This window comes from Plasmodium brasilianum, chromosome 14 (genome assembly GCF_023973825.1).
Source record: "Plasmodium brasilianum strain Bolivian I chromosome 14, whole genome shotgun sequence".
In the NCBI taxonomy this organism is placed as follows: domain Eukaryota; phylum Apicomplexa; class Aconoidasida; order Haemosporida; family Plasmodiidae; genus Plasmodium; species Plasmodium brasilianum.
In genome coordinates this window covers 1,359,333-1,372,694 of record NC_090127.1, presented here as the reverse complement: position 1 = coordinate 1,372,694, position 13,362 = coordinate 1,359,333, and the positions used below count along the sequence as shown (strand labels likewise).

At 24.7% G+C, this 13,362-nt stretch overlaps 4 protein-coding genes across 4 annotated transcripts; 2 read left to right on the top strand and 2 right to left on the bottom strand.

The window, feature by feature from the left end:
- Positions 1-1,319: 1,319 nt before the first annotated feature.
- MKS88_005519 (ATP-dependent RNA helicase DBP1) lies at positions 1,320-4,001 on the top strand (the record flags this gene model as incomplete). Its single annotated transcript, XM_067218789.1, has 1 exon — positions 1,320-4,001. One exon carries the CDS (start codon positions 1,320-1,322, stop codon positions 3,999-4,001), a length of 2,682 nt encoding a protein of 893 aa, XP_067070729.1.
- A 1,632-nt stretch (positions 4,002-5,633) lies between these two features.
- MKS88_005518 (uncharacterized protein) lies at positions 5,634-6,772 on the bottom strand (the record flags this gene model as incomplete). The annotated part of the gene is made up of 4 exons (XM_067218788.1): positions 5,634-5,688; positions 5,801-5,921; positions 6,407-6,492; positions 6,687-6,772. 4 exons carry the CDS (start codon positions 6,770-6,772, stop codon positions 5,634-5,636), a joined length of 348 nt encoding a protein of 115 aa, XP_067070728.1.
- An 828-nt stretch (positions 6,773-7,600) lies between these two features.
- On the top strand, positions 7,601-10,662 carry MKS88_005517 (hydroxymethyldihydropterin pyrophosphokinase-dihydropteroate synthase; the record flags this gene model as incomplete). Its single annotated transcript, XM_067218787.1, has 4 exons — positions 7,601-7,736; positions 8,212-9,939; positions 10,106-10,194; positions 10,600-10,662. The coding sequence occupies 4 exons, from the start codon at positions 7,601-7,603 to the stop codon at positions 10,660-10,662; spliced, it is 2,016 nt and encodes a 671-aa protein (XP_067070727.1).
- A 304-nt stretch (positions 10,663-10,966) lies between these two features.
- Positions 10,967-12,383, bottom strand: MKS88_005516 (uncharacterized protein; the record flags this gene model as incomplete). The annotated part of the gene is made up of 2 exons (XM_067218785.1): positions 10,967-11,743; positions 12,051-12,383. The coding sequence occupies 2 exons, from the start codon at positions 12,381-12,383 to the stop codon at positions 10,967-10,969; spliced, it is 1,110 nt and encodes a 369-aa protein (XP_067070726.1).
- Positions 12,384-13,362: the final 979 nt, after the last annotated feature.

Here is a 13,362-nt window from a genome sequence, read left to right as displayed (position 1 = left end):
GTGTATATACTTTTTGCATTTATTTTATATAGCATTATTTATAAAATAATTATATATTTTTATTTATATATTATTTATTTATAACACTAATTTACGAAACTTTCATTTAATCCATATGTATGCAAAAATGTAAGATATAGTTGTAAAATTTTCACTAAATATATTTTTATTGTTTTTGCTTGTGTTTTGCTTGGAATAGTTTTCTTCATTTTTTATTATTTTTGGAGCTCAGTTTTATGTAATTAGCGTTATATAAAATTTATGTAATGTATATAATGTATATACAATATATTTACATATATATTATATATATATATATATATATATTTATTTAAGTGTTTATAATATATACACGTATTTACATATATTCATGTATGTAATTATAACTTTTACAAAATTAGGCCTTAATATGAGAAGGTATATATTATCATTGAAGTTTATGAATTTTATTTCATAAAATAAATATAACTTTCTAAATTTTTTTTTGAGCAAAGTTATTAAAAAAAAAATTTATAAATGTTGATATCTTCATTATTGTTTTCATAGTATACTCTTTTTTCTCCATATGCCAATACAAATAAATTCAATATAGATGCTGTTTTTACGTTTATATTGTACACAATATTTATTCCTATATATACCGTAATAAAAGCAGAAATAATAGGTAGGCCTTTCTTCCACACGTAAAATATAATATTTCCTTAGGATATATAATAAAAAGAAAGTTAATATATACCCACAAGGAAATTTTCTAAAAAAAAAAAATATATAAATATAGAAAAAATAACAACACTACAGAATATGAGAAAGTGTGAAACCACTTGTAAGAATAATAGTTGTAATAATATTTTTTTAAATAAGAAAGAAAAAACATTTTGAATTTGGAAAAAAAAATTTATGATTAATTATAGAGCAAATCAATAAAATAATTTTTTTCAGAAAAATAAGTTAGAAAAAAGAAAAAGGTAAAGTGTACTTTTTTAATAAATGCAAATATAAAATAAAAAGAACAAAAATAAAATATTCTTGAAAAAACATTGAAGAAAAGATAGTTGCCACCACCAACGTCGTGTATTTTTTTTTTTTTTTTTTTCAATAAGATTTATGGTTTTTAGAAAGTATCCTAGGTAATATCATATTAAAAAAAGAAAAAAGAGATATAAAAAAAAAGGAAGAAATAGGAAAATATAAAAAGGAGAAATTAAAAAGAAAAGACGCAAGAACAGAAAACATATTATTATCAGTTCTATCGATACATATATATATATATATATTTATTTATTTATTCATTTATTTATATGCGCATAAGTTGTTCAACTATGAATTGCAATAACAATAATATAGTAAGTACGAATTTTAACAAAAATGAAGATGAAAGAAGCAGTTATTTAAGGGGTAATTATATGCCTAATATGAACGAATCTTCATCTTATAATAACAAAGGAAGTAATTCTGTTGGAGAAGGTACAGATGTACAGGTACTTAACCAAATAAGAAATAAAAGAGAGGGTAATAATAATAATAATAATATGATGACCGTTAGTGGAGGTGGAGGGAACAGGAAATATTATGAAGGAAATATTAATAAAGATGGATTTGTTATTAATGATAATTCGTTAAGAAACTCAGAAGGTGCAAGAAATTACGTGAATTATGCAGATAAGAGTGGAAACAGCAATAACAATGGCAGTAGTTATATTGGTGGTGTGAACCAAGAAAATTATAAAAAGAAATTTGGGAATAATAACTATCAGGAAAATCAGAATAGCCAGAGTAATCAGAAGAATCTCAACACTATGCAGCAACAACAGAAGAAAGGAGGGAGCAACAATTTTATGGGAAGCAATGTGAATAAAAATAACATTGAGAACGAGTTAATTTCGAATAATATGCGAAGTAACAACAACAATAATAACAATAGCACTAGCGTAAACAATAATGGAAACAATAGTAACAATGAGAGTAGTAATTATAACTCAGAGAAACCAAGATATAAACCTCCCATGCTTAGAAACCAACCAAATTTTAACAGGAATAATTTTAATAGGATGAATTATAACCGAATTGGAGGAGGAAATTATGGATATAATAGAAATTTCAATATCCCGAAGACTGCATGGGCAAATAGAGATAACAGAAGATATTATCCGGAAAAAGAAGAAGAGATATATTCTAACGTAAATAGTGAAAAAGGAGTAAACTTTGATTTATATAATAGTATACCTGTAGAAATAAAAGGTTATAATAGCGAGAATATTATGCCGATAGAAAGTTTTGATGACACAGGTCTAAATTTACATGATTTGTTATTAGCTAATATAAAGAAGGTTAAATATGATAAAACTACACCAATTCAAAAATATAGTTTAAGTATAATTATGAACAGAAATGATTTAATTGGAGTGGCTCAAACAGGTAGTGGAAAAACTGCGGGATATTTATTACCAATTATTAATCATATGTTACTAAATGAACCTCCGAAACATAGTTTTTATGAAGAAAATAATAAAAATTCAAACTATTATTATAATAGAGTTTGTTTACCCATATGTTTAATTTTGGCACCTACAAGAGAATTGGCAGTACAAATTTTTTACGATGCCAAAAAATTTTGCTTTGAAACAGGAATTAGACCAGTAGTTTTATACGGAGGAAGTAATATAAAAACGCAATTAAATAATTTAGATAAAGGTGCAGATATAATAGTTGCTACTCCCGGAAGACTTAATGATATTTTGGAAAAAAGAAAAATACGATTATTCCTTACCTCCTTTTTAGTATTGGATGAAGCAGATAGGATGCTAGATATGGGTTTTTCACCACAAATTAGAAGCATAGTAAATGACTATGATATGCCAGGAAATGATAATGATGCATATATAAGTGAAAATAAAGTAGAATATAAGAAATATTGTAATGATGTTGTAAAAAGACAGACCATAATGTTTAGTGCAACTTTCAGAAAAGAAATTCAAGTACTTGCAAAAGAATATTTATGGAATTACACCTTTTTATTAGTAGGAAAAGTTGGTAGTACAAACGAGTATATTAAGCAAAATTTAGTATACATAGAAGAAGAAAATAAATGCAGTTATTTATTAAAATTGTTATCAGAAAATAATAATGGATTAATTATTATATTTGTTGAAACAAAGAGAAAAGCCGATATTATCGAGAGATTTTTGAACAATCAAAAATTAAATTCTGTATGTATACATGGAGACAAAAGTCAAGATGAGAGAGAGAGAGCTTTGAAATTATTCAAGAGAGGAGTTAAAAATTTGTTAGTAGCAACAGATGTAGCAGCAAGAGGATTAGATATATCTAATATTAAACATGTAATTAACTTTGATTTACCTAGTAATATAGATGATTATATCCATCGTATTGGAAGAACAGGAAGAGCTGGAAATATTGGTATTGCCACCTCGTTTGTAAATGATGACAATAAGAATATTTTTAAAGATTTGTTAGCAACTTTAGAAGAGTGTAATCAGTTTATACCTCGTTGGTTTCTAAACTTAGTTATGAGGTATACTGCGAGTGCCAAGGCGAATCGAAATTACAGATATAAGTCTATGAAGAATAAAGGAAATTATTCAAGGTATAATAATAGTAATTATAATAATAGTCCTAATCATGGTGGTATGATAAACCCGATGGATCAGAGGAATATGAATAATAGTGGAAATAATAATAATTATACTAGTAACCCATTTAACAATAACAAAGGTTATAATCAGCATCCCTCATTTAATAATAACCATCCATACAATAATAACAATTACATGGGTGGGAATGGTGGTTTTCCAAGTAACCCATTTAACAATAATATGTATGGAAATAGCAATTATAATAACCCCTTCAACAATAATTCTGCTAATGTTAATCCTTTTAATCAGAATAAATTCAACAATAATTATAACAGTAGCATCTCTGGAGACCAAGATTTTAAAAGAGGCGTTTTTCAAAACACAGATGACAACGCCGACAATTGGTAAAGAAGTACAGTTCTTTGTGTGTTTTGTATATTATATATTTTTGCTACCTTTTTGCAAGATCTGCAACCATTTATCCAAGTATCAATTTATGTATGGATTTATTTTTCTATCTATTTATGTATATACCTTTTTTTCTATTTATATATATATGTGCCAATTTTTTTATCTATTTATATATCTATCCATTTATATATATGTGTATCAGTTTATCAATCAATCTATTTATTTTCTTATTTTTTTTTACTTCAAAAAATGCCTAAAGTTGCATTTTACTATCGTGATAATTTAATCATTATATCCCTTTTACAAAAAAAAAAAAAAAAAAGAAAAAAAAAAATTTTAACTAAATTCAGAAGCGAAAACTATTCTGACCAAAAAGACACGCGAAGACGAGCAAAACAGACAAACAAGCAGATCTAACAAGAACAGAGTTTTTCACGTCATGTACATCATTAAAAAAACTTGCATATGGAGTTACCCTTTTTGTTTATATATGTTAAACCTATGTGTGCTTAATTTTTATTAATACATACCATAAAACATTTTATTTTTTATTTTGAGTACATACATTTATTAACATTTTATGAGTAATATTGCATAAACGGATATATATATATATATATATATATATATATGTACAGACACATATATATATATATATATGTTCGTACTAGTGTTAAAAATTATAATTGTTTTTAAGTTTGATATTTTAATTTTAAAATATTACTTCATAAAACAATTTGTAAAAAAATATATATTATATCAACCTTTTTTTTTCATTTTTTCATTTTTTCATATTAATGCATATGATATATCAATAAATACTATTATCATTTTTACAACTTGCATATTTATACATACGTACATATACAGATATATATACACATACTAATGTATATAAACGTACGAATATATATAAACATGCGAATATATATGGACATACACAAATATATATAAATATTAAAATATATACAATTATATATATATATATATATATATATATATATTCAACTCTAAATATAACTATACATATAGATATGTATAAAATTAAATGTGTATAAAAAAAACAGCATAATTAAATTAAAATACAAATTACATGAGTAACAAAAAGAAAATGATCCAAATAGTTAAGTCTATAAATTTGAATGTGTACAAATATATATATATATATAATGTATACATATTTTTTTTAAATCTATACATTAAATTTCTAATTTAAAAATATCAAACTTTATGTAGATTTAAACAATCATTCCATACACAACTTTATTTTATTATTAACACAATTCAAAAGTGTGTAACATAAGTTTTTTTTATATACAAGAGGGGTAAGTTTCATACTTTCCTGTTATATATAACTGTTATAGTTTTTATCATTAATATTTTTCTGTTAATTTAGTACTATTATTTTGTTGATGGGTGGGGATTATTAAAGAATATTAAAATACATTTTTATATTTTTACCTTTTTAAATATTATGCAAGGAATGGAAGAATAAATCAATAAGATTTGGTTACAGAGTATACATATATATATATTACCATAATGTTACAGAAAAAGAAAAAAAAATGTAATGTACCAACATGAAAAAAGAAAAAAATATATTTTTACTATAATTTAGTGGAACAATCTTTAAAATACTTTCTTCGTTAAATTTAAATAATCATTTGGTTCTTCCCTTTTATACCTAGACAAATCAAATAAAAATATAATGATTGCATATATATTATATACTTTTTTTTATATGTATGCAAAAGAAAATTAATAAGCATTATGTTGTTCCTTTTATACGTTCTTACATTTCGTCGACGAAGCTGCATATACCTTTGTTATTGAAATGTTTTAAATTTAGTTGAATCAATTTACTAATGGTATTGCGACTAAGATACAAATTATGAATATACAGGAAGGAGCAAGATGCTACGGGAATACGTAAAATAGGTGTATGGGTCTTTATTTTTATACATACATATACATATATATATATACAATTATGTGTAATATAAACAAACTACAATATAGCGATTTTTTTTTTTTTTGCTTCACGTTTGATTACTTATTATTCCAAAAAAGTTTGGTAAAAAAGGCCTAAAAAATGCGTAATAAGAAAAAAGAAAAATGATATGGAGATAAGAAAGAATATTTACATTTCAGAGTAAAAAATATAAAAAAGTTTTTCTATTATAAGTAACAAATATTAAAAGATATAAACCTGAAAATAAAATATTTCATTTTGCCTAATTTAAAGAAAGATGCCTGTATACCTATAAAAATATATATATATATATATATATACAAATATTTATCATACGCAAACACATCCGACATTTGCCTGTACATTTATATAAATGTGCAACATGTGTATACAAATATTAATAAGGTAATGCACTGTATTATGAGTTTACCTAATGCCATTAGAATGGCAACCGTATGAGAGATAAATTTGTTTTCATTTATAATTTTTAACTCATCGGGATTTATCTTTTCTTTACTAAAATAAAAAGGGGTTATTAATAACAATATTATAGTCTTTAAATTAATGCAACTTCAGTATTAGTGAAAAGCAAAAATTTTAGGGATATGTACTCATATACATATGTACGTATATACACATATATATATACATGCACAAATATATGTAAACACCTATTTTTCTCAATCATCTTTATTATGTGTTCCTTTTACTTGGCTTTTACAAAATGGTTTATTTTTTGTATACTCTTATAACAGCAGAACGATTTGTATAAATCATAAAGGATATTTGCGTCCATATTTTCTAAAAGGAATGTAATAATTATAGAATTTAGGTATCCGTTATAAACATTTATTTAGTACGTGGAGGCATTCATATGAACAAAGCACATATATCATATACACATATATATGTATTTTTTCCACCCTCCCCCCTTAATGGTAAAAGAAAAATAAAATAAATAATAAATATGGAAAATTAAAAAAGAAGCTCTCTTCTTATTTAGTTATTCAGTTATTTTCTTATTTCGTAGCTAAACCTATGCACTAAATAATAGGACTAACTGCTTCCCTGTCACTTATTTTTTTTATGTAGAAAATTAATGTGCATTTAGTGTTATCTGAGTTATCTTTGATATATCACAATATATTTTTAATCTCACTTTTTAAAAAAATTTTATTAAAATAAATATAAAATAATACGATATTATGTAATATAAAATATTATAAAAAGATTCTAAAAAAACGACCAAAAAAAGAGGAAAAAAAGGAAATAAATAGTGTCAATAAATTTTAACAAACATTACCTTCACCCTTCACGAAAATACATTCTACATCAAGCTAAATAAAAGAAGAAAGCCTCTATCACAAAAAAAAAATTATAAAAGTACATATATATATATATATCGTATGTATACATTTATACATACATGTTCTTTCTTTTGTGATGCCTTCTAATGTTCGAAATAACTGAGTCTTTATACAAAATTTTTACCTATTAACTTTTATAAGTACATTATATATCGATAAGGAGAAAAAAAAAAAAAAAAAAAAGTCGTACCGCTACTAAGAGGGAAGAAGTTAATATCATTTCTGTCAAAGGGTAAAAAAATAAGAAAAACGATAACATGGCTGTTATCGAAGAGATGACAAATTCTCGGAATAATATGAAGAACATAGCTGTTTTAAATTTCGGAACAAATGACAAAAGGAATTCTGTAACAATTATAGAAACAGCACTGTATTTGACAGAAAAGTATTTTGGTTAGTATAAAAAATAGAAAAAGAAATATATCCAACAGATAGAGTGAAAAACCTTACATGATAAGATATATATATGTATGTATGTTAGCATGAGTATATTTATGTATTTGTACATGTGCATGTGTGTAGGGTAAGGCGTATAATATATTATTCGTATGACCCCCTTAAAAAAAAAAAGTTACATGTATCAATCCGTACTTGTAAACATATGTTCTCCTGAAAATGTGGATTTCGTAATAAATGTATTATATTATGCAAACATTTTTTGATCTAATTCTTTTACCTCATTTTTTTACCAAAATTTTTTACACCATGTTTTTACCCCTATTTTTTATCCAATTTTTTTGTTACATGTATTTACCTCATTTGTTGACCCCAATATTTTACTCCATTTGTTGACCCCAATATTTTACTCCATTTGTTGACCCCAATATGTTACCCCATTTGTTCTCTTTTTCTTTTCTTATCATGTAAGGTAAAATTATTAATAGTTCCTACATATACGAAACCGTCCCGGAGTACATCGCACTAGCTGAAAAGCAAATAGTAAAATCCGTGAAAGAAGTAGAATATGAAAGTGACATTAAATGGATTAAAGAATTGTTAAGTACACTAGGGGAGTCGAAATATAAAGAGAGCGACAATTTAATTTACGAATGTAATGAACTTGAGAAATTTATGAAAAATGAAAAATTAAATGAGAATATGTTGAAAGAAATTAGTGTGCATGAATATGAATTGAAAACTAAAAATAAATTAAAAGCGCAAGATGAAACAATGAAAAATAATCTGGAGAAATTTAAAAATAAATATTACACGAATTATTTTTTTAATTTAACTGTTGTGGTTAGAACTTTTATTGATGACCCACTTAGCATGTTAGTAATTATAAAATATATAGAGCAGATAATGAAAAGGGAAGATTTAAAAGATATACAAAGATTTGAAAAACGTAGGATAGACATAGATATTTTATTTTTTAATAACTATACCATTTTTATGGAAAATTTAGAATTAGAAAAAGAATATATATACAAAGTTATCACAACATATATTAACATTGACAGGAATAACAATAGACACATTGAAGCAATTGAAAGAATAAAAAATAAGATACAATTTCTAAGTATTCCTCATTTATACACAAAATATAGATATAGCATATTATTATGTTTAAATGATATAATACCTAATTATAAACATATTGTATTAAAAGATACGATAAACACATTGTATTTGAATTTTATTAGAAATTTTAAAGAGACATATAATATAAATATCAAGGAGTTTAATAGAAGAATGTATGTATTAAAAGATGAGGTATCTTATTTAAAGGAGAAAACAAATATAGTTGGTATATTAAATGTAAATTATGATTCTTTTTCTGATGGAGGTTTATTTGTTAATCCAACCAAAGCTGTGGAAAGAATGTTTGAAATGATAAATGAAGGGGCAAGTGTAATAGATATAGGAGGAGAGTCGTCTGCTCCTTATGTTATTCCAAATCCTAGTATTAGTGAAAGAGATTTAGTTATACCCGTTTTAACATTATTTAAAAAAAAATGGAACGAAATAAAATACAAAATGAAAGAAGTAGATGAACAGAATTTAGAAAAAATAGACAGAATAAAACCGATAATAAGTATTGATACGGTAAATTATAATGTTTTTAAAGAGTGTGTTGAAAATGATTTAGTTGATATTTTAAATGACATTAGCGCATGCACAAATAACCCAGAAATAATAAAATTATTAAAAAAAGAAAATAAATTTTACACTGTTGTTTTAATGCATAAAAGGGGAAATCCACATACAATGGATAAGTTAACAGATTATAATGATGTTGTTTATGATATTAAAACTTATTTAGAAAATAGATTAAATTTTCTTGTTTTAAATGGAATACCTCGTTATAGAATATTATTTGATGTAGGTTTAGGATTTGCAAAAAAGCATGATCAGTCAATTAAACTGTTACAGGATATTCATGTTTATGATGACTATCCTCTTTTCATTGGTTATTCAAGAAAAAGATTTATTGCACATTGTATGGATGATCACAATGGTGTAATAAATAGGGAGAAATTGAATTTTTATGATGATAAAAATGACAATGAAAATGATAAATCGAAAAAATGGTTGTTTAAGGTGAACTACATGCGCAAGGATAAAGACCAGCTGCCATATCAGAAAAATATATGTGGTAATTGCATAGAGACCTCTTTTTTTTTTTTTTTCCACGAGCATTTTTAGCTTCACACATTGATGTTTATTTGTTCTGAATATGTGTCCCATATATATGCATACATACGTACATTTATATGTTATATATATATTTCTTCTTTTTTTATCCTTTCACTTCAACCTAGGAGGATTAGCCATTGCCTCGTACAGTTATTACAAGAAGGTAGACTTAATAAGGGTTCATGACGTACTAGAAACTAAGGCAGTTTTAGATGTACTTACAAAAATACACGAATCGTAATAATTCATAAATCAAAAAAAAAATTTTTTTTCTTTTTTTTCCTACCATAACCCCTTACAGAGAGTATATATATAATAATATATGTATTAATTAACAATTCTATTATTTGTGCGTAATTAACTTGACCTCGTATATTATGTGGTTAGCATTTGATGAGAACATGCTGACAATTTAGAACAAACAAATCCGAATTACCGATGAACGTGTGCATGTAAGTAGATATGTATGTGTGTAAAGCTTGTATGCTTGCATGGTTTTATATATGTACATTCTTGCGGGTGCATCTAAATTTGCAAAAAATTAAGAGTACCTTCATTAATTGCCGGTTTTTATGTTATGCTTCTTTTTTTTTTTTTTTTTGCGCTTCTAAATATTTAGGACGTGTTTTTTAATGAGGTTTACTGCATTTTAAATATTTTATATAAATTAAAATTTTCGTGATTTATAGAGACTTAGATTTAAGTCTCATTACATTATGTGAGTAACATTTAAAGATAATCATAAAATAAACCATACTAAAACGAGTACTCAGGTGCGCACATACATACACATATATATATGTATGCTTATATGTACTTATTTTTGCATATACGCATACATGTACCATTTTCGTCGCAAAAAAAAGGAGACGTTTATTTGAAAAAATGATTGGAAAGGTCTTTTTTGCAATTGTGTCAATATGCCTTTTCTACCTCTTTTACGCTTTATTATTATTAAAGGATTATAAGCTTTTTTTCTATATCGATTATCTTATTTCTTGTTGAAAGTTGCTATATTTATCACATTTATCTACACCTTGTTCATTTTGCATATCTGTATCTTCTTCATCTTCATCTTCATCTTTATCCTCATGTTCTTTTTGATCATTTAAAATGTTACTTTTTTGAAATTTCTTCTTTTTTTTTTTGCACGCGCTAGATTTAAGAAATAAATTATTATTTGATAAAGCATAGCACTCCCTGGACTCATAAACGACGATGGGGAATGAATCATGGGTATTTTCATCAGTAAAATGAATAGAATGTATACTATTGAGAAAGGATACAAACTTTCTCAATGAAAAGAAGCTCATAATTTTGGGCTTGTTATTATTATCAGTATTACAATCAATAAGAACTATATCATATGCTTCATCACAATTATATAAGTAAATTCCATATGGGTATTTTATATTTATGATAATATATAATTTAAAATAAAACTTTTCACTACTTTTATATCTATTAATTTGTACAAAATTGGTATTTTCAATTATAGTAATTAATTCATTTAAGGACTCTTTAAAGTTGTTAATTTCTATACTTTTAATTTCTTTTAAAAATTTTAATTTAGCTTTTTGACATTGGATTTCTTTTTTAAAATCTTTCCTACAGTATAAACATTCTAAAATAATAGATAATAGTAGGTCTTTGTCTCTCGTTTCAGACCTGTACATTTTCAAAAAAAAGTTAAAAATACAAAACCGTACTTCTTCCATATTTAACTCTATATCTATTTCGTGCGCGCATTCACACCAGTCTGCCTAGGAGAAGAAGAAACGGGAATAAAGTGAAATATTGAAAAATTGAAAAAGCGAAAAAGTGAAAAAGTGAAAAAGTGAAAAAACAAAATGATGAAAATAAATTTATAACGTATGCAGCATATTTCATTTCGGACATATACGTATTCTCCCCTTTTGCAGTATATACACAGGTATAATTAATATATCAACACATAAACACACATATATATGTATTTATATATGTATTTGCGCAAATGTCCTTTATGTAGATTTCTCTAAAATATGAGGAAAAACGAAATACTTTTATATTCATAGTTGCATATGTTACATGAGGGCTAAAATATTTCGAATCTAACGGTACTTCTTTAATCAAGTCTCCATTTTTTTTAAGTATTTTATCAAAGACACGATACTGACAAGTGTCATTTTTGCTTTTATCGTAATCTTCAAAAAAATTTTTCTTTAATGTAATATTTTTTTTTTTATTTTTCTTTTCTAACTCATCGAAAAATGTTGTACAACAAAATTCGAACTGCCTATAAATATAAGATAAAAAAGTTCCTCTATATATTTGAGTATCTTCCTTTTTTAGTTCATCCAAGTCGTTTTCTTCATCTATATCAAAGAAATCGTTAATTGGGCAAGTTGATGTTTCGGACATTTTTTTTTTTCTTTGTGTCTAAAGAAATGTGCAAAACATTGAGCTCAACCAATTCGAGGATTTCGTATGGTCAATATTAGACAAAAAAAAAAAAAAAAAAATGAATAAATGAACAAATGAACATGTGAAGAAATGAATGCATGAAATAATTATTTCATTTACAGGTGTGCAAAATAGATACACTTGCCTTTCTACACATTTGTGTAATCTATAGGCACTCTATATATCAAAATTAAAGAAAATAAATTATGCACATTACAGGAGAATTCGTTCTCTATATGAAAAAAAAAGAAAAAAAATGTATATATATATATTAACGGACTCTTAATATATCGTCGCATATCACCCCCGCATTATTGTGCACATGAATACAGAAAAGCAAAAATATAATCATATATACAATATATAAATATATTTACACACATGCGAACAGTTACATTTACTTGCAACTCATTTCTATTCTTCCATTTTGCAGATTTGTCCGAATGCGTACTTACAAAGTTGTTTAATGAAATGTTGCATTTTTATAGAACTTTTTTATGTTACTTTATTTTATTTTAATTTATTTCATTTTAATTTATTTCATTTTAATTTGTTTCATTTTAATTTGTTTCATTTTAATTTGTTTCATTTTAATTTGTTTCATTTTAATTTGTTTCATTTTAATTAATTTTTTTTTTTTTCTGTTATTTTTCATAATTATCGACAAAACATTAATTATAACAAAATGAATGAAATAAAAAACAAAAAAAACGTTTCATAAATTATACATTTTAGCACACATTTGATATTAAATATGCTACTTTTTGGTTTAAAAAAAAAAAAAAAAAACATTCTTGTATAAAAAATCTACATAAAAGTTCTGCAATTGTAAATGAAAAAATGTAAAATATTAAAATGTTGAAGTGACAAAATAAAATGTTTACATGTTGGACTGATCAAATGAAATGTGTAAAGTATTAACTTGATAAAATAAAAT